The sequence below is a fragment of the Pituophis catenifer genome, unplaced genomic scaffold (genome assembly GCF_029215685.1).
Source record: "Pituophis catenifer annectens isolate HBS135680 unplaced genomic scaffold, rPitCat1.0.hap2 SCAF_1, whole genome shotgun sequence".
NCBI classification, from domain to species: domain Eukaryota; kingdom Metazoa; phylum Chordata; class Lepidosauria; order Squamata; family Colubridae; genus Pituophis; species Pituophis catenifer.
The window spans coordinates 253,731,719-253,759,417 of record NW_027256881.1 but is presented as its reverse complement, the minus strand read 5'-3'; the positions used below and the strand labels follow the sequence as shown (position 1 = coordinate 253,759,417).

General features: G+C 33.6%; 1 protein-coding gene across 2 annotated transcripts; it reads right to left on the bottom strand.

Annotated features, from left to right (window-relative positions):
- Positions 1-27,057, bottom strand: ZNF143 (zinc finger protein 143). 2 transcript variants are annotated; one of them, XM_070957476.1, is made up of 18 exons: positions 26,975-27,012; positions 24,142-24,254; positions 21,049-21,128; positions 19,736-19,854; positions 19,436-19,528; positions 18,141-18,224; positions 17,856-17,936; positions 16,431-16,627; positions 15,010-15,084; positions 13,017-13,136; positions 11,961-12,036; positions 11,672-11,797; positions 7,146-7,325; positions 5,046-5,273; positions 3,472-3,617; positions 2,920-3,081; positions 1,482-1,628; positions 1-602 (listed from the first exon to the last, which is right to left on the bottom strand). In XM_070957476.1, the coding sequence occupies exons 4-18, from the start codon at positions 19,845-19,847 to the stop codon at positions 519-521; spliced, it is 1,911 nt and encodes a 636-aa protein (XP_070813577.1). In that variant the 5' UTR covers positions 19,848-19,854; positions 21,049-21,128; positions 24,142-24,254; positions 26,975-27,012; the 3' UTR covers positions 1-518. The 2 variants fall into 2 exon arrangements, with proteins under 2 accessions (XP_070813577.1, XP_070813576.1); XM_070957475.1 differs by lacking the exons at positions 21,049-21,128; positions 24,142-24,254 and having other exon boundaries at positions 26,975-27,057.
- Positions 27,058-27,699: the final 642 nt, after the last annotated feature.

The following is a 27,699-nucleotide window of genomic DNA, read 5'->3' as shown; positions in this document are numbered from 1 at the left end:
AGACAGGAGAGGAAACTAAAAATGATAAATGTTCAACATGTGTATGAACCACAATTAAAATGGAATATTTACAAAGGTTTCAAAATTCAAAACTGCATATAAGAAACAATTAAATTCGTGCTTCCAAAGGATTTTTGAATGATGATTGCTGTTATGATTTAAAGAGTTAAAATCTTCAATAATGCCTTCATTGATTTTGTATGACTTTAAAATTAATTCCAGCATTTCTTCTGTGACTGTTGCTTGTCTTTAGTCTGGTTTGGAATATAAGCAAGTGAATTTAATACAAAACCTAATTCTTTGTCCTGGGTAGAGAATAATGAATCTTAAGAGATGGAATTCAGTATTCCCAAAGTTCATATACATAAACATTATACAGTTTAAATGTTCTTCACTGTTGCGTAAAGTATATGCACAGCATTAGTGAGGGAAAAACATTTTATGGTTTTCACCTGGCATAGACTTTTGTTGAACAAAAATAAAATAGAATTCTATTGTTCCTTTAGCCAAGTTATGAGTTAATCATCAATTCCTGGTGTTTCACCTTGTTGTATTCTGGAAGCTATTCGAATTGCTTCTTCCAAAGACTGCTGTTCTCCAAGCTGAAACAAATAAAAAATAGCTTAAAATAAACATTCTAAAAGCATTTTAGCATATTTTTCTAAAGTGTTTAAATGTGTACCAATATTACTTATGTATGTATAATAGTAATAGTTTGTCATATTTTTTTTGAGCCCACATACATAATTTCAAGTGATTTCTTTTTGAAACATAGGAACTTCTTTGAGGTACTTGTTTCTGGATTCTGCTCATTCTGATGAAATTGCTTCTAAGCATGAATTACAATGGATCAGAAATTGATAATGCAGAACTGATCAGCCTTTTCATAAATAATTACTATATAATAAATGGCTGAAATTTAGAGTGTGTAACAATTATTTGTATTGAAAAAAGCAATTTATAGCATATAAAATGATCCAAATCTGTGGTTCTGCAAAATTAAAGCAGATTATTGGATCCAATGAAGGTTACTGGGTTATATTTATATTGTATCTCACTTTTATTATTTTTACAAATAACTCAAGGCAGTAAATATACCTAATACTCCTTCCTCCTTGTCTTTTTCCCACAACCACCTCCCTGTGATGAGGATTAGACTGAGAGAGAATGACTGGCCCAAGGTCACCCAGCTGGCATTCTTGGCTAAGGCGGGATTTGTAGAAGAAAAAAGAGTAGAAGAGAAATAAATGATTACTGATTCTCTCTCCTCTAAGGCTCTCAGAATTACTTCCTGCGGTGTTCCAAAAAGTCAATAAATCTCCAGAAGCAGATTGTGGGGAGCATAAAAGGATGGAGAGAGATAAAATTTGTCTGCGGTCTTTCTAGGCCTGCAGATTCTCCAGTTTGTGAAATTCTACTCTGGATTCAATCCATATATTATTAATAAAATATTCCCAATGTATATTACGTATCAAAATTACCTGCACTGCAATTTGTGTTCCATTGGATGTTGCCAGCAAAGTAACAGGTCTAGATTCTGCACTGACTAAATGATGTCCATGTTGCTGATGTCCAATTTCTGGTGAAGCACTATGAAAAGCTGCTAAATCCTGAGCCACAATGGCAACCTTAATAAAAAGCACAGAGAAAAAAACTGAAATACTGAAATCTAAAAATAATTAATTCTTCTTTAGTTTTTAAAGTCATCAATGATCAGTCTTAATATTTTAAAAATAATATACTAGGACCGTGATGGCAAACCTATGGCATGCGTGCCACAGGTGGCATGCGGAGCCATATTGGTGGGCACGCGAGCGTTGCCCTAGCTCAGCTCCAGGGCACGTCACCTGGTTTTCAGGCTTCTGGGCCCACCAGAAGTCAGCAAATGGGCCGTTTCCGGCCTCCAGAGGGCCTCCAGGGGGAGGGGGCAGGGAAGGCTGCTAGAAAGGCTCTGGAGCCTGGGGAAGAGTGAAAAACGGGACTTCCGGTCCCACCGGAAGTTGGCAAACGGGGGGGGGGCATTGAATTATGGGTGTGGGCACGCATGAGCCCGACCCCCTTGCTTTTGGCACGCGATGGCAAAAAGGTTAGCCATCACTGTACTAGGACATAAAGAGAGACATATGAATAATATCTCCTTCAACACATATTCTAAAACCAATAGTAAAGAATGAATATTTGCAAATCAGTAAAATAATTTACACAATATGCTAAGATATACTATGCATTAAACTATAAATAATTCTTCCTTTTGGTCTTTGGGCACAGAAATAAATGGCAGTTACAAAGTATGTTGATTTATTTATTGCTAACATTCCATGCAGCTTCAATCTGAATTTAAACAATTTACAAAGTTCAATGATGGTGCCAAAATAAATTAATATATAGAACAGTAAAAAAAATGGACTTCTGTTGCACTGAGCTCATTTTTAATTCACTTCCTATTGCATGTATTATCCCAGGCTTAACTAGATTGGCTAGAACTATATTATAAATCCTGTAATATTAAGCTTTTTATTGTTACAATAGTAAACAATAACAAGTGAAGCCTATATATATTTATCTAATGTATTATCTGTAATTTTATTTTTTCTGTTGTATTTTCTTCTTAGTTTTAGACAATTGCTATATATTTTTGACAATGTGTGTATCTTTGTTCCTTTTATTTTTATTTTTCTATTATTTTTAAAGCAATAAAAATATTTTTTAAAAAAACATCTTATGCTGAGGTTTTTTTCTCCAACACCTTTATATGTTGTTCTGAACTATGCTTTTCTATTTTATTCTGTGGCTTTATTGGTTATTGCTGTTATTATTCACCCCATTAGCCATGCTAATGGCTAGAAAATCTGTTCTCAATACATTTATTTAGAAAGCTTCAATTGTTTGTTTTCACCTATATATTAAGAAGCAATTTACCTGTTGTCCTTCTGTGCCTTCCGCAGTGACCATTGCAACAGAATGTGTTCCTGCAGAAGAAATAACTGCATCATGTGCAGGGACTGTGATGGTAGTGCCATCTTGTGTTACCATAGTGATAGTATTTCCAATGGCCTGCATGTCAGCCTGAGATATATTAACCTGAAATAGTATATAATCATTTAGTTAACAGCATTGGTTTGAGCATAATTTGTTTATATAAAATTTCATCCTGGGATATATTAATGTATCTTTATAGTAACTAAATAAGCTAATAAAAAAATTAAAGATCAGCAAGGTTCATAACCTTAAGCAGAAGTCAGACATAAAAAACTAGAACTGGAACTTTTAAAATAAATTTATTATACTCTGTTTTATGTCTTAGATGGTTTCCACAGTATTGCAGTTCTTTTTTTAAGTTAATGTATGATGTGTTCCTAACATTATTAGTGTACCAGAAACCAATTTTAATGATACCTGTAAAAAAAAAAATCAGGAACAATTTTTTAAAAGTTATTTTGAAGGCTATCTTTCATTATGGCAGATACTTACATGCTGAGTTCCATCTTGAGAAATAAGTGCCACCTGCTGACTCAGCCCAGTTTGAGTCACAGTAGCAACTTGTGAAACTACATCTTCTCCTTCAACACCCGTTACATATGTTATTTGAGATCCTTTGAGAACATCTTCACCTTGACCTATTTAAAGGAATATGAATTTAATTTTCACTTTAAAAAGGTAAGAATTCTTTTATATTGAGCTCAAGCCCTGACTAAATGGAAAGATACATGTTGGGATTCTGGTAACAAATGGACACGGTTCGCATTTCCACTGGCAACTTTCTAAGTATTTTTTCAACTTCCCTAGAGCTTAGTTCTTATAGTCTCTCAACTAAGTGCCAATCAGTTAAACTGTATTTTATTAGCTTTATTAAAATTATCATGGTGTTCTACAAGCAGCCCCCTAAGGCCTTCCAAATATGCCAGGTTTTTACTAGCCACAAAGGTAGGGTCTAATATTGTCTTGCAGGTCAAACTCTTCTATAAGAGGGAAATTACCACAGAGAATACTTGCTATCAGGTCTTCTCCCATCACACCTCTTGATAGCAATAATGCCTTCTGGCTATTCAGATTTGTTTAGGCAGAATTATTTTGGAGGAATATTTAAACAAAATGATTTGCATTATAGATCAACTATGTCCCAAAGATGTTATGAAAGAAGAATGAGAGAAACCATTTACTCAAGTAATTAGAAGAAAACGAGAAACCCAGAGATGCAATCAACTGCAGAAAGATATCAAACTCCTGAGGTTGCTACAGAAATATTTAACAATACAAAGGACTTAACTATAATTTTGCAATATAAATCCAACCCCAACAGTGCTTACTATGAAGATTATTTAATTACAAGTTCCACAATGCAATTGAAAGAAGAATATTTGCCAGTAAATCTACAACCCCCAAGAAAATAAGTTTTTGATCCCCACTTCAAATTGAAATGGAAATGGACAATGTTGACATATTTGCTTTAAAAGTCATATTGGAGAATCTTTTGCGAGGAGAACTTTGTATTTATTTATTAGATATTCCAAAGAAGAAAGATATTCTATTTTATGAAATTTTATCTACTATAGGGATTGCCATTGCTAAGCGATGTGGTCGCACTTTATGACTGCACCACTTAATGACAGAAATTCCGCTCCCAATTGTCATTGTAAATCAAGGACTGCCTGTACAATAATCCAATCAAGAGAACGTATATGATGATGTCTAACTGGATATAATTAAATTATTGAAGATACGTCACCCCAGACTGATGGATGGCCTCTTCTAATGGTTCAATCTCAGAAATTTATACAGCACATTCTGTATTATTTTTATATTTATATCTTCTCTAAGACTGATTACTTTCAGAGAAACTTAACTATGTTTGTAGTAATTAACTATGAATGGCAAAATGTTTACAAATAATTTTAAAACACAAGGAAATGGGCATCACAGAAAACATCTTATGTTTAAGAGTAGAACTTAAAATATAATGAACTATTTGCAAGAGGTAAGGAACAAAAACCATTCTTATAGTTAACATGAGAGAAAAATTAAGAGTTACACTAATTAACTGATACCTGGAGGTGGCTCAAAAAAAGCTTCTTGTTCTTCCTCTATTGGCTCAGTATCATTGTGTGCTGTTCGCTTGTGCATTGCAAGAGTAGAAATCTGTTTGTATGTTTTTCCACAGTGATTACAGTTGTAAGGTTTAGAATGCGTATGTACTACATGATGTTTATATAAACTGGAATATTCAGTAAAACGCTTATCACAGCCAGGGACTGTACATACATAAGGTTTCTCCCCTAGGCAAAAAAAGAGAAAGCAATGAAGGTCTGAATAGATTGTAATGTCTGGCAATCCCATACCACCATAAATAACAGTCATTTTCAGATATTACATATCACTGACATTTATGTTAAAAATAACAACTTCAGTATATTTGTTTCTTTGTTAACAGTATTTCAAGCCAATCACCAATTTTCATTCTCTTTTCACTTGTCTGCCTTCTGTCCTCCCTGCCATTTCCTTACTTTTGCAGATTTCTTCTAAGTACTTTCTTTTTCCTCTAAGCCAATCCTTCCACCAATCTTTGTCCACTAAAGCTTTCTTTCTTCCAGCATTCCTTCCCTTGGACCTTTTTCTTATATTACTTTTCAATAGCTATCCAACTACAAGTAGTCCTTGAGTTATAATCATAATTGAGCCCAAAATTTCTGTTGCTGAGACATTTGTTAAGTGAATTTTGCTACATTTTATGACCTTTCTTGCCAAAGTTAAGTGAATCACTGCAGTTGTTAAGTTAGTGATATGATTGGTTAAGTGAATCTGGATTCTACATTAACTTTGCTTGTCAGAAGATTGTATGATCCTGAGACCATCATAAATGTGAGTCAGTTGCCAAGCGTCTGAATTTTGATCATGTGATGCCGTAATGGTCATAAGTGTGAAAATGGTCATAAGTTACTTTTTTCAATGCTGTTGTAACATTGAACGGTCACTAAACGAACTGTTGTAAGTTGAGGACTACCTGTGCTAGTAATCATGATCATTTTGTGGATCAATGCCCACCAGAAAAAGCCACCTCCCATCCATCACCCTCCATTGCTGATAGGCACCTGAAATTGCTTTTTTCAGAGATTTCTCTAGCACCATAAATATTCTGGAAAATCACAAGGAATCGTTTTTACACAATTATATGCTTATAAAATAATAATTGGAAATGTACATATATTGTTTTTCTTTTAAGTACATATAATACAAAACATCTGATCTCACTATTTACATAAAACATCTCAATTTTTTGGAAATTGAATTATTGTATTCCAGATATGTTAAAAAAAATAGAAAATTCAAATGGAGAATTATGAGCTCATTATTTAGTAAACAATGAGACCCAAAGTATAATTGTTTAGAAGGATGCTAATCACTTTCATCTGAAAAAAAGAGACTCTGAGTCCATCAGTGGCAATGCCTGGAAAATGTGCTAATAAATACTGAAAGAAGAAAATAATATTTATTTTGGAAAACTTTACCATGCACTATGTATCAGCAACAGTTTCTCAAGAAAGAAAGTAGCATGCTTAAGATAACACATAGTATTAAGCATATTACAAAAAGAAAAGAAAGAAAAAAGATATATATATATATATATATATATATATATATATAAAAAGACGTTTTTCAAATGTCTTTCTTTTCATGGATCATTTGAAAATTATTCTTGGGATTCCAATTCTGCAATTCAAAGTACATTATTCCTATTTTTATTTTACAATCCTAAAAGATAAAAAATATATATCATATTTAAAACCAATGAATTATGATTAACACAAGCCATAGACCCAGGCCTTGTTATTCTGTTAAGACTCCAATCTAGAACTACTTTATCAGAATGAATGGTTAGATATCAAAAGCAAAGATGAATACCCATATTTTCAATTGTTTTACAACCTTACTTGCAATGACAGTTTGAGAAATTCTGTTCTAAAGTTGCATTCACATTATTTTAAGTTCCATTTTCTCTGATTATTGTTAGAGAGTATTTCAAGTTCTACTTTGTTAAGAGGAGAATGAATTGTTTCCTATTCTCCCAAAAGACCTAAAATTATCCCTCAAATGAAACTGGAAAGTAAAGAAAATCATGGACTATAAGCAAAATATATCAAATAGCATACCTGTATGTATTCTCACATGATTCTTATAGTTAGTTGCACTGGCAAATGCCCTTCCACATCCTGGCTCTGTACAATAATATGGTCTTTCCCCTGTATGTGTCCTGATATGAACCTTTCTGATGTTAGATGTTGTAAATGACCTACCACATCCTTCAAAGGGACACTTGAAGGGTCTTTCACCTAAAAAAAGTGAGATAAACAAATTACAATACTTTAAAATAGCATATTTATTTATATACATTTGGCACAAAATATGTTAATAAATAAATCTCTCCACCTTTTTTTTATTTTTTTATTTTTACTATTTTGAATAAAATAGATTATAGTTTTCTGGTACATTAAATAAATTTCTAATCCTGCCTTGTACAAAATTATGAGGTCTAAAATATACCGAAGAACCATCACTGAATTTACCTTTTGCTTCACTTTGCTTCATTTATTTTGGGTAAACAAACCGTACTGATCCTCAGGCATTAATATTTAATATTTTCATCTTTTTTTCTTTAATAATTCATATCAGTGAATTATGCCTAAAGTTGGGGAAATTTTGTAGATTCAATACCATTACTAGCTTAAGTCAAAGATGCAGCTAGAGAAACTTCTATATACAAATAATGCAATATTTTTAAATAGGTTTTGTGTTGGTCTGTGACCGTAATAAAGGTTGAAAATTTACATGTTTTATTCCTCTCATTTCTCTGAAAGTTAAAATGCCAATATACACATAGTGTGTAAGAGCTATTATGGTATGAGCTACTCATACTGCATATGAATAATTCATATAAACAATAAAAGCATCACTAAATGAAAGGCTAAACATTTTAAAGTACAAATGAGACAGGATGAAAAGAAACCTGGAGGCAAAGATTTTGAATGTTACTATGTACTTTTTGATATTATGTATTGTGTACAGAGTCTGGTTTAACTGCTGCTGGCAAGTTTGCCATTTCAGTTACTCCTTAAATTAAAAGGAAAATTCCTTAGAAATAGACCATAAACCAGAGCATTAAACTTCTGGATTTGTGCATTCCCAGTCAAATACTGAATTTTGGACACATATTAGTAATATAGTTTTTTACACAAAGTTTATGTGTCATTAAAATGTTAAAAGTGGTTTGTCGGACAGCATGAAAAACTACTGCTTCCGAAAGAAAGGGCCTCTTTTGTTAATGACATGTTTGTTCTCTGGATTGTAGCACTGGCTGTGTTTAAACAAATGGGTATCAATTATCCATATGTAAATAGAACACTCTAAAACATATGTGTATTAAACTCACCTATGTAATAAAGAAAAAAGGTATCTTTTCCCCGTTTAACTTAAATACAACTACCATATGTGCGTACTGATCAGTACTTAAATCCCTACAACAAATGTTATATTGCTAGCATACCCTTATGCTGCTGTGCGACACTTTCTCAAGTGCTTTTGCTAAGAATGTCGAGTCTCTGTATACTGTCATGCCACAGAGAGAAGCCTAAGAGGGATGGGTGAAAGCACAATTTTTATAATTCAATGTATTATTGAATATTACCGAGATATTTATTAATCCCCCCATTACTATTATAAAACACCAGATAGGAAAAAGCCTTCAAATTACTTCCATGAAAGACAACTATTGGCTTCCTCCTAGAAAAAAACTGCAATTTTTTACTTTAAAAAGCCTGCCAGTTTTCTGCCAGAAAGATGTATGTTTTGAAGTGTGTTTACTACAATATTACATTGCCATAGTTTCCATAATCCTTTCATGATGCTTTATATCATATTGTTACAAGGGAGAAAAGAGCTGAAGTGTGCTAAGACACACCCAATAACAGCTTTTCTTTAAAGGCAGTCTTTAGTTTAAACAGAAGGAATGGAATGTCTGCAAGAATGTTACACAACCTGTTTTGATTCTTTCTTTTTTTTTTGAGGGCAAGCGATAAGGATATGGTTATTTTAGAAACTGGACTTTTAACAGGGAAACACATTTATATAGTTTCATAGATTCTTCCACTGTAGATTTCAATCTGTATATTGCAATGTAAAGCTAAATTTATGTGAAGTCTGCCTCTCTTGTGAAGACATTTAAAGCTGAAAACCAGAGGAGAGAAATAGGATGCTAAGCTTTACCTGTGGAGCCAATTTGGTGTAGTGGCTAAGGCACCAGGCTAGAAACCTGGAGACTGGGAGTTCTAGTCCCACCTTAGGCAAGAAAGCTAACTGGGTGACTTTAGGCCAGTCAGTCTCTCTCAGCCAAATCACCTCACAGGGTGTTGTGTTGGGGAAAATGGGAGGAGAGAAGAATGTTAGGTTTGTTCACTGCCTTGAGTTATTTATAAAAATAATAATAAAGATTAAAACAAAATCTAAAAATAGATAAATTAATAGAAAAACACACACTTCAGCTTTGTTCTTCTATGGGAATTTCAATTTAGATCTCAGTATTTATGGGGGATATATTCTTTGTGCTTACATTAGAAACATACAAGAAAAAATAATCATTATTCAGAATATATATGATAAATTTTGTTTGTTTTCTTAGGCTCCCACAAGGCAATTCCTATTTGAAATACTTTTAGTATTAATATCTGAAAGCCAAATATTACCAATACATAACAAGCATAACTAAGGATTACCTCCTAGAGAATATATAATGTGTTAAAAAACACAATGGTTAAAAAAACCCACTGTGGGTGTAAACTGTCAGTTTTAATTGCTTTCTTCCTGAGAAATTGCAAATACCAATTGTATATAGGTTGTCTCCACATTTAATATTGAACCACTTCCAACAGAAGTAAAAATAATGTTTCTACAGCACAGATTTGTATTACTTTACTTCTTCTGGAAGTAGAGAAATGAACTGGATGGCAATTTTTTTCAGTCTTTGATAGTAAATCAGCAACTGCACCTTTGCCTGATAATCATTTACTGTATGAAATTCATGGATGTGTGGAAACTATGAGTATAGGTAGTCTCTTTCCCCCAAAATAAGACATCCCGATAATAAGCCCAATTAGGCTTTTGAGCGCATGGCAATAAGGCCAAGAGCTTATTTCAGGGTTCAAAAAAATATAAGACAGGGTCTTAGTTTCGGAGAAACCCGGTAACAAAAGCTTCACAGAGAAGCATAGACAAATGAAGGAATGGAGTATATACACAAGAGACTAACAAATGAAATGAAGTAATAAACAGATGTGAAGAGCTCCATAATAGCACAGAGAAAAAAAGAATGAACAGGTTATAAGACTTTTAGATAAAAATCAGGAAAACCCGAGGTAATCTGTCAATACTGTTAAAGAAATTAATGGCAAAATTAGAAACAGAAATGCTGTACTGTATAATGGGCATGTACAGAGAAAAAGAAGGAAGGTTAGGGTAGAAAAGGGATCCTCAGAAGAAGCTGAGTTGTACAAAACTGTCCCTTTTACACATTTGTTAAAAATGTATTTTTTCATTCTCGAATATCTCGTTTAATATCTCGAAAAAACTAAATAATGCTTTGGAATGAAACATCATCAATATGTTGATGATTTCAAAGTCCATTTATTATTTGCACCTCAAAGATCAGACTGAAGTTAGTGATGTGCTAAGTGAGGCTAAAAAGCAAAGCAGCCAATTAGAAGGTACAGCTGGTAGACTGTCAGATTAACCAGCAATTATTTTTTCTATTTCTGATAAAATTGTACAAAACCAAATCTAGTTTTTGGATACTTTTAGGCTAGATCCCTATGACATAAACTGCATTTCAACACTTTCAACTTTGTATCAGCTGCATATCCTCCTGGCAATCACCAAACAAGTCTATTGCAAGGTCTCCTATGTGGGCCTCTTCATGAAGATTATGCAAACATGATCATTGGTGAAAATACAACAGTTAGCTAACCTAAACTGTCAACATTAGCCATACATAATCAATATTTAACGAGCTCCATTTTTTTCCCTTTTTGTTTCTAGGTTTAACTGATTTGTGAACGGAAATGGACTTTTACTCTGGTACTTTCCAACTGCAAACTTCCTACCAAAGAAACCAACTGCATGCAGAATTTTAAGTGGCTGGCTGGTAAAAAAAAATCATATTATTTTAACTAAGAAAGAGTATGATTGTTATTGTTGCTACTGAATATTACTAAATAGTTATGTTGTCATTATTTTATTCTAGATCTACGGTGCCTTTACATGATTAAATTGCTGAATTTTGTTTGAATTTAGGAATGTTTATTGGTAGCAACAAAGTTTCTAAGTTACGAAGAAAGAAAAAGTACTTTTGTTGCACATTTTATATAAAGTGAGTCAAGGCGTTACGAAACTCAGGTTTTTATTTTAAGTTTCAAAATGTTCAAAGTAATTTACAGCTAAGCCCTCTATTTGTTTATTTAGATATAAGAATTTCTGAATTAAATGGCACTTATCCTAAATAGATGCAGTAATATATTTGATGCTTTAGGCTTTAGAACAGATTGGTTAAAGGTAGATGAACTTAAGAAATGTTTTATGATATCCAAATATACCATTATAAAAATTAAAGTTGTATTAATATGCAAAATACCTGTATGGGTTCTTATATGTTTCTGCAAGTCTCCTGAAGTCTTGAATGACTTTGTGCAGTTTTCTTCTGAACATCTATAAGGCTTCTCTCCAGTATGAGTTCGGACATGACTCTTTAATCCATAACCTTGACAAAAATTGAATGATTTAAAATCTTTTATTCCATCTGTCTTTAAATTTCTATGAAATTCAATGATTTGCATATTTCTTTCACACCATTAAAGTAGTAAGCTTGCATTATTTATAAATCTTTAATTAAAATTTCCACTTAAAAAGAATTAACCCCCTACCTGTTGCAAATGCTTTTCCACAACCTGGATGATCACACTGATATGGCCGATCTCCTGTGTGTGATCTTTCATGTACCTGTTGAAAGGCAGAAATCATATATTTTGTAAAATGATTGTATATACAGAATGTAAAGAAAGTAAAAGCAAAAGTCAACTTGCCCATGCTGGCCAAAATGAATTAGAATGACCATATTATAATTTGAGTGATGTCTTATAAGGATCAAAAAATTGTTTCCATCACAACATGTATACATAGCATGTTTAATAGTTTGCAAAAACAATGTCATTCTTATAGCAATACTTTTAACACCTACCAGTAGTTAAAACTTTTGAAAGGAAAGTTAAAAGCACAGAAGCAGAGTTTCATCATTTATCTAAACTGGCAAAAGACTTTCTGTTAGAAAATTAGAGGAATTCTATGATTAGATTGCCTGACTCAGTCAAAAACTTCTCAAAATAGAAAAGTCACAATGTTTTTATCATTTGCAAACAATTCTTATACCAAAATGTCTATGTTAGGCCTAATACCTGTTATAAAATAAATATAAATATAAATGTGTGTATGGTATGTATGTATGTATCTATGTATGTATGTTATAATATATAACATTGTATTAAAATAATACATATTTAATATTTTCTATTTGAACTGTAGCCCATTCTCCATAGCAGCTAGGAAATTAAATTGATGTTAGCAATATTATTAGAAGTTTTATTTATTAAGTGTTTATAACTTAGCACTTAGAAGTACACTTAGAATTTATTTATTTATTTATATCTATTTTATTTATTTGTCGAGTACTATTAGATAATATATATATAAGTATAAGCATGAATTGAATACATAAAATGAATACAATTAAAGGGAACATTAGGATAGGGACGGTAGGCACGCTGGTGCTCTTATGCACGGCCCTTACAGACCTCTTAGGAATGGGCCTGTAAAAAGAGGTAAAATTTAAACTATCATCTGTCAGATGTTGACTGCATTTCTATCCTTTTCATATTTAATTGCAAAGAACAACTGGAAGATTTGAACGGTTTTTCAACAATAACCTTAAGGTGATGAGCAGTAGTGTACAATTTTCCACAGCCATCATAGTCACAGCGAAAAGCCTTATCTCCAGTTGACTGGGACTTAGTTGTTACTCTTGTGCCATGGCTCTGCAAGACAATCTAAATGGGAAGAAATGACAATATTAACATTTCAGTCATATCTAAAGTCTAGAAAAGGACCTGCATTAAAAAACAAGAGTACTTTAAAATGGTACAATTCAAAATGTTTCCTACATCTCTTGGCACCTAAATATCAGTATTTTCCTAAAGATTTCTTCATCATTAATTTTAAGATCTTTTTAAAAAATTACATAAAGGTGCATTGCAATCAGACAGTATGAAGTACAAATAAATAGGGATGTGTAGTATTAGCTTTGAAGGGAAGAACGTGCTTTGAAAAATATAGGGCCCTCATATAGAATCCATGGGCAATTCATTAAAAGTGCATTATTTCAAGAAAAGGCTTTTTCAACACTCACCTATATACCCTTCAAGTCTAAAGCTCTACCCAGCCCTCAAAGTGAATTGCCAATAAATCCTATTTTGGACTAGTCTAATTTTTTTAAATAGAGGTCTTACAAAGAAAAAAACCAGGCAGTTTATCAAAACTGCCTGGTCCTTTTTAAACTAAAATTTATTTATGTTAATAAAATTATATATAAAAAGAAACTCTTTTATAAGTATGTAAAATAGTTTGATACAATTTGGATATTTTATCAAACAAGGAGAAATAAAACTGACTCTAATGTCAGTTTTAGATTCTATATTACAGTACCCATATCACTTGGAAATACAGCACTTTCTTGTATCTGACTTCTAGGACACCTGAGAGTAGAGTATTAAACAGAGCCATTGTAAATGTTTCTGGACAAGCAGGGCTGATCTTGTTGTCTCTCCATGTCCAGAATATGTTGTGTCAGAAATCATGGCTTGTTCATACCACAGAGACAGAATGGAACACCTATAATAATTTTAAGTATACCAATAAATAATAATTATTTGTAATAATTTACAGAGAACAAAAAATAATCAAAAGTGAATAATTAGCTCCCACCCACCACACCCAGTCCTTTAAGAAAAATTAGGTTTCCACTAATGTCTCGAAGACCATTACTATGGAGGCCAACAGATCAGGAGGTTGTTCTAAACAGGTGGTGGCATAAGAAAATAAAACTAACAAAAATTGCTTACTGTTCTCAGCTCCTATCACCTCACAAAAATCAGCTGCTCCTTCCAGAAGGTTCTCAAAGAAGCCAACTCTTGTTCAAGTAAATAGCCCTAAAGGTACCTTGGCACCAAGTTTTATAGGCTTTTATAATTTAAATTAACATTTGGAACTGTATCCAGAAGACAAATGATAACTAATGCAGGGCCCACAAAATAAATCTGTAATATGATCACAGCAACAAATGCCATTTAATATAGCAAACCAACAGGTATACAGATCATGTGATTTGCTTTTACTTATATACTTTTTTGTAAATTTAATGTATATACCTACATTGTTATCTTAGGATGTGTCTTGTGTTAGGATGTGTTAGCACACATTAAATTTTGAATAGTGTGTCAAAATTTAGATCAGAACCGAAAAAAATGATTATTTGCAATGTACAATTTTGAAATGAGAGAACTCCACACACATGAAAGGTACAGTTCTCACGTATAATACGTGCAGAGACTGTGTAACTCTCTAGGAAAGCTCACTTGTAGTCTTTTTCATCTTGCAATAGAGAGATGGATTATCCTTGGATGAAATTTATTTATATCCATTTCAACCCTTTTCTGTAGTGAATGGACAAAATGATTTAACAGTACATAGAAAGGCATTCTGCACATTCTATACTTAGTATAACACATTTTTTATATGGTCAAGAATAGAATATTTATGTTAAATTTCTTTTTATACTGAGCAAGTCCCTTGGTGAACAAAACTAAGGATTTATTTTTATTCTAGTTTAAAAAAAACCAGAGGACAAATTAGATTATTATATACCTGCATTTTTTTATCTTGTTCACTGTCACCTATCATCCCAGTGCTACTAACGCTGTCACTTCCATCAATAGACACCTGCAAATAAAAAATAATAATAACTTTAAAATCTGCTTTGTGTTTGTTCACTTTCACGAAATTTTATTCTCTTATGAACTTTTCATCAACCTAATCAAATAATTTTACACAATAAATTAAGTAGATGATTTCCCATGGTTGTTTTAAATAACAATTAGGACATCCAAACTACAATTGGCTTAGGGGCTATAGAGTAGGTAGTGCTGCATTGTCCACTGCAGTGTACACAACTGCAATCTAAGGCACTAAAATTAATTATATTATATCTATGCAAACAAAGGCCAAGATCTCTTAAATATGCCTGGTAAATTTCTTAATATTAGTTTGAATGTAGACATATTCCTTCTGCTTATAGACGAGTCTTTCCTCAAGCGGAAGGTTTGTTGGGAAAAACAGAAGTTACAGTTTTTGTCTATTTTCCATTATATTTGTCTAAGGATTCCATACTTCTAATTCCTAACAAGGATAATTCTGCCCCAGAGGAAAAAAAATTATAGCACACCACTGTTGAAATTCCTAAACCCTTGTTATTTGTTATTAAAATCATCTTTAAAAATGTAACAATTTTAACATTCTTATCTCCAAGGAACTATATTACAGAACTGATTTATTGACATTAAAATATGTTATGAGCTGTGGTGGCGCAGTGGTTAGAATGCAGGCTACTTCTGCTGATCGCCTGCAGTTTGGCAGTTCGAGTCTCACTGGCTCAAGGTTGACCCAGCCTTCCATCCTTTTGAGGTCAGTAAAATGAGGACCTAGATTGTTGGGGGCAATATGCTCTGTAAACTGCTTAGAGAGGGCTGTAAAGCACTGTGAAGCAGTATCTAAGTCTTAAGTGCTATTGCTATTATTAATTTTCCTTACATGTGAATGATTTATGATCAGACTTATTTTCTCAAGATCTTTTTTGTTTGCTTCAAATATAAAGTATAAAAACCAAAGATGCTATATTTTATTAATCATTTAATAACTAGTATATCCATTATGTCTGCATTTCTTTGACTGTACTTCTAATCATTTGCTGTACTCCTTTCTAGTCTTTTTTACTGTTTCCAACCTCCATTCAAACTCTTTCTGGATATCAGTTCTATTATATATTTAAGTACAGTCAGTTTGGTTTAAATAACAGGATTCACATATTGCACAGGAGTTCCTCAAATATGTTTTACTGAATAAGCTACAATTATGAGTTCACACAACATGCTAAACCATAAACAAGCATATATGAGCCTGACTATTGGCTACTCCCCTATCTGTTACATCATATTTTAATTGCAATATAATTCACTTTGATTTTATCATGTTTACCAATATAAACTATATGTAGTTGTAGAGCAAAGTACCTTGGCTGCATATTGTTCCAGAGCAGTTATGGTATCTGGGTCAATAGTAGCATCTCCTGTGTGAAGACCTGCCACTGTGCCATCTGCCTGAATAGCTAATATGGTGTCCGATTGTGGCACTTGTACTGTATGGTGAATGTAAGCAGTGGTCCCATCTTCTAGTTGTACTGCTTGCAGGGCACTCTGGTCGTAACTGTCTGATAAATTATTTAAGATGAATATTAAGACAATAGATCATCTAGCTGTCATAAAAGGAAGGGCATAATTAAGAACGCCATCCTATTGTGAATTCTCTATTTCATTCATTATGTAATGGAATATGAATACAATGTTTAAATATCATTAGATCTACCAGCTCCCCAGAGATATTCAGCAGTTTATATAAATGGCCTATAATATTGTTAGCTACCCAGGCAGGCAAGTAACCTAAAATCTGCATGTTCTCAGAAACTCACCTGTCTAAGTTTCTAATGGTTAAATCACCTATGAATAAAATCCTAGAGGTCTGGGATATTTTTTAAAGTATGGCATTTTAAGGTCATTGTTAAAATGAAGTATACATTACATCAATTGACATTTAAAACAAGAAAATGTGTATGAATTTATTCATAGAAGATTTAGCAGTTAATATCCAGCTTTTAGAGAGCTAAATCTTATTACCACTTTACATATTTATGCATCGGTAATTTTGTACATTAGCAAAATAACTTTTTATGCTTCAATCTCAGGATAAATTTAAGAGCATAGATGGATTAGCAGAAAAACGTTATTTGGAATGTCCATAGGTGTATTTGTCTCACTTCATTAAATAAAATCCACCCTCAAGGAATTATCAATTGGTACATAAATGTGTTCTGAATTGCTTCCCACCTTTGAATCCAGATCATTGCATACACATACCACAGAATAAACTGAGTTGTACCTACGATTATAGGATGTTTTAATTGTTTTTCTTTAAACTTATGCAGTAAAAAATGTTACTGAATTCCAAAGATTTCAGAAAACAAAGTAAATTTCTTGTTTTATGGTATAAATACAATTTGAAATACACTGGTTATTTGCAATAGTTAGAGCATATACATTGTTTATGTGATTAGTAATAAATGTGTTGTTTTGTATTTTCTATCAGCAAAATGCCATCAACAGTACTTGTCTGTTGAAAGAAATAGCTCAGGTGATTTTGTTTTATGTCATTCATAATCCCATATGCTCTCTCCGGAAATATGGGAATTAAGACTGAAAGCCATAAAGACAGTAAGTGAAAAATACTTTCCCCAAGTGAAAGCACATGGGTGTTAACTTTTGGGCATTTCTGTAAAGAAATGTATTGATGTAGGGCAAATCTTGAATAATATATTTCATAAATTGAAGAGAAATTGAGATAACTTTACTGGAAAGTCAACAATATATTGACATATAATTTACCTTTTGAAGCGTGATGTATAAAGGCTGTTGTTCCATCTTCAAGCTGAACTGCCTGCCCATCTTCTAAATGAAGACTGTCTCCTACATCAAAAAAGGAAAATCAAAATTTCAAAGATGCAATATCCTATCATTACAAATGTTCAAGTCCTTATTTTGATATTTTAACTTGCACTAGAAAATATATTAATGAACTTCAAAATTCAAACATTTTATGAAGTGTTAAAATAACAAAGCATTATAATTAATTTTATCATGAAGTCAATAGATTTAATGAAATATACTTACTACTTTTAGACATCGGAACATGTTGGACATAGGCAGCTGAGCCATCTTCCAGCTGTATCACCTGGCCATCCATTAATTTGCCATCTGAAATAGAAGTATATTGAACATTGTATAGCCCATCATCTCCATCAAGAGGAGCAAGCTGCAAAAAATTAGGCTACAATGCAAATTTAACCCTAGAATGCATTTTCAACATGCAGAAATATTTTCCATATGTCATTCTCCAAACTCATCATCCAGCATCTGGATTTTATATATGTTATCTTTCTTGCTGCACTGGAATTACTGTATACAGAAAATGTCCTCAAGTTGCTTATCTCAAGTTGAATCAGATCACCTGTTGGGAGGTTGAGAAGCTAAATTAATATGGCAGTCCTCTCACTTTCCCAGACAGATTATTAAGAAAGAGATCATATGGACTGGAAGACATCCTGGGGGTAATAGCATTCTTATATTCTGCTGATTTTGGATTGGTGCTCAAAATGCAGCCAAGAAAGAAGATCCACTTACATTAATGTTAATTCTATTTTGACTTCATCATTATTTTACTCAAATAAAACAACTAGGGGAATGAGTGTATCTGTATAAGGTATATGTGTGTGAAAATCAGAGGAAACTAATTTTTTTAGTTTACTTTTCCTTTTTCTCAACCGAACAAGCAATCCAAATTCATTTTCAGAATAACCATTGGGATGCTGTTCACATATATGTAGACTGATCTGGATTTCAAAGAAATGTAACAACTATTTTTTTTTAGAATTGACTCCAATGTTACATTTTAAACTATGTTATTTTTAAATAAAATGGCTACAAAAGTTCAATTTTAAAATAAAATGGCTGAAAAAGAACACTTTTTGTTCTAAGCCTCCAAAGGTCCCTCAAGATATGGTTATGTCAGCAGGCCTAGAGACCCCAAGATCATGTACACTAGTGAGATGGCTCCATGACTATTAACATCCTCTGTTTATTATTCCTGGTTTTTAATGTTTTTAAAATTTGTTAATGATAATGATTTTAGATGTTTATTCTTTTAGTTTTGTTTAAGTCTTGTATGCTGAAAAGAGTCACTTGCTTGTGAGACAGGCAGCCAATCAGCCAGATAGTCTCTAATTCTGGACACACAGAGAGGATCTGCTGATTCTGAATTAATGAATATAGCCCTAATTGTTTCAGCCAAGCTTCTATTAATATTCATAACAAATACAATAACTTTGTAAACTGGTCACAGCATGAAAGAATAAATTTCTGAGATTATTTTTATTAAATAAATTGCAATAATGCTCTTCTAGATATACCTTTTGAATTGTGTTGTATGTAGGCAGTGGATCCATCAGAAAGAGTAACTGCCTGTAAGCTCACTCCTTCCATATTGTCCAAGTTGTCTCCATCTACAACAATAAAAAAAACCCTGGTATTTGCATTTGCAGCACTTACTACACCTCTACTGCATGAATTACTAAGACATTTTAACCTTTGGGATAAATTCTGAGTGAATTTTGTGCAGCATTTTAAAACCCAACGTGCCAATGTATGTTTTATTTTTAAATTCAAATAGATTTGGGCTTGTTGGAAAGGGGATTATCCAAAAAACTTACCTTGTACAGCTACAGCTTCTGTTAAACAGAGAGTGACATGCTGAGCTTCCATCCCTCCTCCAGAAAACTCTGTCATTCCCTGAGAATCCCGATTTATCTGGGCTAGTAACATTGTCTACCTAAACATAACAGAAAATAAATACAAATAATATTTGAATTAGATTCAAACAGTATTCCTTACACCAACACTTTAATATTTCTCAGACCATTAAGTATTTGTGATTAATTTTTTAAGGAAGAAATATTTTTGCAAATACTTATAATCCTCTAATGAGGCATTGCAAGAATCCTTGCTCCTCCCAAAAATCTTGTCTGAATTATTTTTAAACCTTATTTTGAATAGTTTTGTCCTCCAAGGGAAAATATAGAGACATGTTAAAGGTTCAAATATTAATAAACATTCTGAGGGGAATAGTTTATGCACCAAAGTGGAAAAAGTTCTAAGGAATTATGATATCCCTTTCTAAATAAGAAATTGGGGATTGAAACAGAAGATTGGTTTACTTTAAAGAAAAGACCACAGCATACATACAAGGTCAAGACAATTAGCTAATGCAATTGATACCATTGAATAATAAAATAGGGTCTTCAGCTGGTTTTTCTACATTTGCTCTGCACATGTAGGAAAACCAGCCATTGGGTTCAGGATGGTTGATTTGTTCTGCAATAGCTACTAAATAATAGAAAGCAACTGGCAGCACTGAGCTTTCAAAAAGGCTAATCAGATCAGACTTAAGACTAGCTATCACATGAAATTCCAGGGCGATAGGGTATACTGCAAATCGAAAACATCATGGAAGATGACAGTGGCAAACCAATTCCATGTAGTTGTGAAAAACCCCACAATTTTCTTTGTATGTAGATATCTGGAGCTGTCTCAAGAATATTGAATACTCAAAGGATACTTTACTTTTTTTGATATTGATATTACAAATTAGAATAGACATTCCTGGGAGTCATTTCATATTTTTGTGATTGGGGACTGAATAAAATAAAATTCAGGTACATGATAATGGCGTACTTTTTTTTTTGTCTTTTGTGGCTTTAGCAGGATTTACTTGTTAATCTTAGATTAACAAATCTACTTTATTTATACTTTTTAAAAAAGCAGAAAACCTAGCTGCTAATTTTTGGCTTTTTGTTGTTGATTTGCAAGAATACAATCCTGCAATGACCCGAGGACCACAAAAACAGACAATGGGTTAACATGAGCAGACACTGTGCCTTTGACTACTAATTCTTCTCATATATGCTCCTCAAAATCAGCATGTATCTTTAGTTTTTTTATGTTTCTCTCTACATGCTTTTTTTACCTCCTGCTGTCTCAGCCATCCTAGGATAATTTCATATTCCGTGTTGTCTGTGCAACAGCCCTGTACTATGACTGTGATTCCTATTTTTTTAAAAAAAAAACATTTAATTATTTCTTCCACTTTTGTTGTTTGTGTTTGTTTGTTTGTTTATTATTGTTGTTAATTATTATTCAGAAATATGGATAAGGAAAACTAAAAAACAATAAATTCATCAACAAATCCTGGTTTATACACAATTATAAATCCAGTAATAGAATCAAGGAGCATCAGGGTAGGTACAGTATGCTCCCATTCTGCACCAGCCCATTTGTAGTATCACAGAGGAGGTTGCAAAAAAAAAAAAAAGTACTTTTACATTTAAAATTACAATTACAATTTTAAATATAATCAAAACTCAGAAGTATGCTTTGGTATATTGTATGTGTGCATAAGATTACCAAAATCAATGCTTAGAGCATTTTAACTCTTAATGCTAATTAATTTGACAACAGATCATTTCTTAAATGCAACTTAATTTTATTAATTCGTTTCATTAAAATTACCAAGTACATTTTCAAAGAGAAAGTTGTTTCAGCTATACCACATGAATTTTTCAAGATAAAAGCTCTGTTGCATGAAAAAGAGGCAAAATTGAGACAGTTTGGTCTAATGGTTAAGGCACTTGGCTGGAAACTAGGAGACTAGGAGTTCTAGTCCTGCCTCAGGCATGAAAGCTGGTTGGGGGACTTTGGGCCAGTTGTTCTTTCTTAGTTCAACGTACTTCACAGGGCTCTTGTTGTGGGGAAAAATAGGAGGAAGAAGGCATATTAGATACATTCACCACCTTAAGTTGTTTATAAATGAATAATAAAGGTGAGATTGCCCCCCCCCCAAAAGAGGATTTATTTAGAAAAGCACAATTTCTTTCTGAGTTTAACCAGGTATTTACAGAAGCAGAGAATGAATACAGTTACTTATTCCTTTTTCCCCCTAAAACTGTTATCCAATGATGTATTGCTTCTGAAATAGAAGCTCCATTTAGCTATAATGGCTACTACTAATGGAATCCATGAATTTGTTCATTTCTCTTTAAAATCATATATCCCTACAACTATGACAATTTATGACACTGCATGAAAAAAATTACTTTTGAACTATCAAATACATTCAGAATAAAGCTAATTTCATTGTTAAAGAAACTGGTTAATATTTAAATTAATCCACCTGATTACCATATATCCAAATGTATTTGCCTATGGACAGAGCAGCATCTGATATTATAATAAATTCCATCTCTTTCTGTGCACCCATGTGCTCCAAAGGAGCCTGTGAGCAGATTTCAGGAATGGGAAATCCCATCCCATAATTCATTAATTAAATTTGGATGAATTTTGATTCTTCCCATCCTCAATTTTATACACTTTCATAACATCTTTTGGGCACAGTGCTATCTTTTGGAAATGGAAGTACTTTATCTAAGTAAAAAAATAAACTTTATTTTCTTAGGTACAAAAAAAGTGCAGTGTTCTTACACTGACAACAAATATACTTCTTCCAGTCCAAGATATTTTCAATTATCTCCAGCACCCCAATTCTTTCATCAGTTTTTCCAATGAAGAAAAACTGTTACCTTTCAATTGTGGTACTGAACAAACTGAGAATACTTTTAACTGTAGAAATAAACCTTCAATATTACAGATTATTCACTAGAAGAACTAATAATGAAGGAAAGCTTAAATATTTTGGTTGCATAGTGCAAAGAGTAATTGAAGAAGACCTGATACTTGGGGGAAAAAATTAAAGCCAAATGAAAAAGTGGCTAACAGAAGACAACCAGCTATATTATATCACTAATGACGGAAGCATGAGCTTACAGGAACTCAATGAAGCAGTTACTGACAGTCCAGAACAACTCAGAAATAAATCCCACTAAATTAACAAGTCTTTCTAAATATGACACCTGCTTATGTTGTTAAGCTTCCAGTCAATGCCTACATTCTTAGGAAAATTTCCACTTTTCTCAATGATTATTAGTTCCAATTAAGTAGGCATATACATAGTTGTCAATTTAGGACAATTGAACCCAAAATTTCCACTGCTAAGCAAGACATTTAGTGAGTTTTACCCCATTTTAAGATCTTTCTTGCCACAGTTTTTAAGCAAATCACTGCAGTTATTAAAGTTAGTAACATGTTTATTAAATGAATCTGGGTTCCCCATTGACTCTGCCTGGCAGAAGACAGCAAAAGGTGATCATGACCCCAGGACACTGCAATTGTCATAAATACATGCCAGTTGCCAAGCACCCAAATTTTGATCATGTGACCATGGGGATGCTGCAATGGTTAAGTGTGAAAACTGGCCATATAAGTGACTTTTTTCAGTGCCATTGTAACTTCAGTCACTAATAGTTGTAAGTCGAGGATTACCTGTACAATCAAAGCTTAGTTGTTTTTTCTAATGGGAAATCCTCATCTTGTAAAGTGGGTTATTGGGAGGGGAAAAAAATATATGGAGAAATTTTCAGGACCCAAGACCCAATGTACTGACAATTAGCATCATCCCCATCTAAGAGCAAATGCTTCTTTAATATATTTAATATTGTAATATAGAATATACTATTATAAATTCAGTTCTCCATTAAATTCTTTCTCTCTAAGAGTAATATATACCTGGGTGAATGCTCAAAATCTTCTAAGGTAAAAAAAATAAAGGCTTATATATAAAGGCTGTACCTCATAATAGCAAAATAAAGACCTGGGAGAGCAACATCAGTCCAAACTAGTGTTGCAGGAAACTTAAATCTACTTCCTCTGATGAAAAGAATATTGAATTAATTAGGTTGACATTTCAGAATGGCAATGTTTCCTCAAGTTAATCACAGCATAATAGTTTTCTCTCCCTTGATATTTAAGACTGATCAGAATGAAATTTGATTTCAAGGCTCACATCATAAATTTCACATTAGCCTTATTGTCTTCACAATGTAAGATGAAATGAAAGCAATTATATTTGCTTAAACATAGATCTGAATCAATTAGCCAGGGATTGAGGATCAGTTTTAATTAGAATAGCTAAATGAGATGGTTCCAACTATTTCTATGTGTTGCTTACCTGTCCACAAGTAAGGGCAAAATCAACTCCTTCCCATTACCACCTTGGCATGAGCCTCTGCTGGGTTAGTTCCTTCTACAGACGTGAGATTTTCTATTCAGAGAATGGTCATTCTAGATTTAATCCAATATAACCGAATTACTATCAAAAGCTCTAGTATACATATGGGAAAAATACCTCTTAATGAACTTTTTCAAGAATAAAACTCCTAAAGAACTCTCATTAGAGCAGTTAGGCACTATCTACCAGGACAACATAATTGTGTTATGTTTAGAGAATCCTGTGGTCCAAGGAAGGCACAGATACTTAAAGTTACAAACAGATGCTATTTTTTGTACCCCTGGGTTCAAAATTACCTTCTTGAAAATGAACCCAAAGCATTGGTCCTTGCCACCTGGGTCTTTTATGATATTCCAACTTGCTTCAGTCTATAATAAACTGTGATTTAACAAGAAGGAACATTAGATGGAAAGATTTGAGTGAATTATTTTACACAATAGCACTCAGGCAACTTTTGAGGGTTATATCTAAATATAGTTATAAATAAGTTTTTCTTAAAACTTTTTCTCAGAACTCCTTCTCACTTTTAAAAATTATGGAGGACCTCAAAAGTGATTTGTGTCTATGGAGTGTAATTATCAATATTTCATGTATTAAAAATTAAAACTGACACATTTGTTGGTACCACTTTTAAGAATTGCTTGTTGGGGTTTTAATATTGCATTATTTTTCAACATAGGCTGGTAAATAATTGTGATCTTGTGGTCCCCTGAGTGGGTCTTGGGGGACTCCCAGGATTCTAGGACTACCCTTTAAGAATCACTGCTATAAATGAAACACTAACACATCATTAAAGACACAGCTTTCTTAATTATCAGAGCTTTTATTGAAAAAAGTTTTCTTAATTTTGTAGGACCAATAAATAAAACATGTCATGAGTTTAAAAAAGAAATAATAAACTGGGTTTGAGACTTAGAAGCATGCCTCATGTCTGTAAGATTTTCTAATAGATTTAGATGCATACATCTGTAAGCAGACTCGTACTCTTTCCCATGAGCCCCTACACCATGACCATTTCATTCCAGGGAATTCAAGTCTCTAGCTGCTTCATAAAATTAAAAAGTTGTAATTATGATCACTGGATGAACAAATCTTTTATCAATCTTGTTCCTTCTGGATGCAAGTATTATTTTCTACATAAATCTATTTCAATAAAAGCATATTTACTAGTGTTTGCAACTAAGCCCTCTTGATCTTTCATTTTTGATCTTCCCTTAAGTGGGCAGATAAATTCCTTTTAAAAAATTGACATTTTATTTATATGTAGTGTGCAATTTTCTATATTGCACATCTTAACTATATCCTATGTTAGGAATACATATATGATTTAATTGAGTTTAGAACCCTCTATTATTTTTAAGAGTTCTTAAATAAGATTTGCAAATCATGTTCTAATATTAGTGGAAAAATGTATTTTCCTGATATGGATATGTATACTTTATAAATATTTACTGAGATGATACCAAGTCTATGTATGTTTTATGGGAGAACTGGAATTGTGATTTATTGCAAGACGGCAAAAATACGATATTAAATGAAGAAAGTTATTGAGTTTTCAGAAGCATGTCAAAATTATCATGACATTATTTTCTTTCATGAATAAAAGTGAAATTACTTTCTACTTTTGTTTATATATTTTTTGGGAAACCAAAATATTTGTGGCATTAACATTTAAAAAAAAAAAAATCTCAAGGAGACAATCCAAACAGTCCACAATCCTAAAATCTCTGAAAAATAATTAAATCAGTGAGCCAGTTAAGATATAGATATTAGACTTGCAGTCCAATATCAACCAACACACACCAACCAGATCTAGCTGAATTTTTTAAAAAATAGGACCCACAAGAAAACTTCCTTTCCTATACCTAAAAAAAAAAAAAAAAAAAACCTCATCCGAAATGGGCCTGTTGAGAATCATGTATGCAGAGCTTCTTCCATCAGTCATATTTGCGTAACATAATCAGAAGAAGAAAAAACGTGTCGTGCACGTCCTTAAATAACGGGTAAAGTGTTCAAGACTTTAAAGATCGACTGAAGGCAACTCAAGTTGGTCGCACACACTGATTTGGAATCTCCCTTTCCGAACCTGCAGCTTCAGGTCGCCGCTCGTTCATATTCGAGGTTTGTCAAAAATGGTTCCGCTGCTGCTTTTTTTTTTTTTTTTTTTAAAGCGCGGCGTGGGTGAATTCACCGGGGAGCAAGGGGCGACGGTGACGTTTTGAGACTCCTTCGGCTCGGGATCGATGTCGGAGAACAAAAATGCCTCAAGATCCTGTTTTTTCTGTCATGGCTTGCAAGGGCTATACAACATGAACCTTCTCCAGTGACGCAGCCCTTAAAGCTTGAGAAAGCTTCCTCAAGCACACTCCCCTGGAAGTCATTCAGATAACATGTCGCCCGATTCCGAAGACCCCGAGCGGGTACTTTTCGCGGCGATTGTCTCTCTCTCTCCCCCCCCCGCTTCCCCCGAGACAAATACATCGCAGGAGAAAAGACCTGGAGCCAGGGAAATCGAGAAGGCGGGAATGTGAAGGAAGGGAGGGGGAGGAGAGAGAGAGAGAGAGGGAACGGGCGGGCGGCGGCAACGCCTCGGCTTTATTATTAATATGAGCCGCGATACTAGGGCGACTCCCCGTTTTCTCACACATTTCCCTCTGTGGAACATCGCCGCAAAGGGATTAGGCCAGACCAAACCCGAGAGTGAAGCATCCCAGTCGGAGATGGCGGCGGTTAGAATAAGGCACACTGGGTAAAAACACATTTATATACGAACCTCGCTGAGAAATTTTCCAACAATTCCTTCGTCCGACCACCATGCACCAGGACAGGAAACGGCCGTCTCAGCGCCCGCCCGCCTATCCCAGCACCGCCCAGAGCCGCGCGGGGAGGCCCTGCCACCAGCAGTTGCTTAGGTTCTCATTGGCCACTTGGCAATTCCAAACTCCGCCCATAGTCGCCATTGGGCGCTTTAGCTTTAGATGGCACCATCTATTGGTAATCGGCCCGTGGGACCGCCTTCACGCTACAGGGTACTTGACTATGCTGAGTTCGGGGCCGTCGCAGCAACCATTTTATATCACGTCGGGCGAGGCTGTAATGCGTCAGTGAGGGAAAAAGGGACTGGCGCCATTTTAGTCCCCCCCCCTCCTCCCGGGACTTTCCCCATGAGGGGAATCATATCGCTACTGTTTGAAGCGAACTATTTGAATTGAACAGAACAGCTTTGTGATTAGAAGGGCTTGATAGAATGGAAAGTGAAAAGGAAGTTCCGTCTTCCCGAAGTGCTTTTGTTGTTTTTGGGATGACCATCTTGCTAGTCCACCTTGGGACTTAGTCGACCAGTGCTCAAGCTTTTATTTTCTTGGGTGGGAAGGCTTTCTCTCATCACCGCGACGAAAGAAGGTATCATTAGAGGAAATCGCTTCAATTTACTATCGACCAATTTAACATAGTATTTTCGATGTCGTTCCGAATAATAATAATAACAATAACAACAAT

What these genes read in the sequence shown, in the direction of transcription:
- ZNF143 (XM_070957475.1), bottom strand. Translation starts at nt 19,847, where the DNA reads ATGTTACTAGCCCAGATAAATCGGGATTCTCAGGGAATGACAGAGTTT. An exon ending in AGAAGCTGTAGCTGTACAAG is followed by an intron (nt 19,529 to 19,735) that starts GTAAGTTTTTTG and finishes TTATTGTTGTAG; the next exon opens with ATGGAGACAACTTGGACAAT. An exon ending in CTCAAGATGGAACTCAGCAT is followed by an intron (nt 3,082 to 3,471) that starts GTAAGTATCTGC and finishes ATACTATTTCAG; the next exon opens with GTTAATATATCTCAGGCTGA.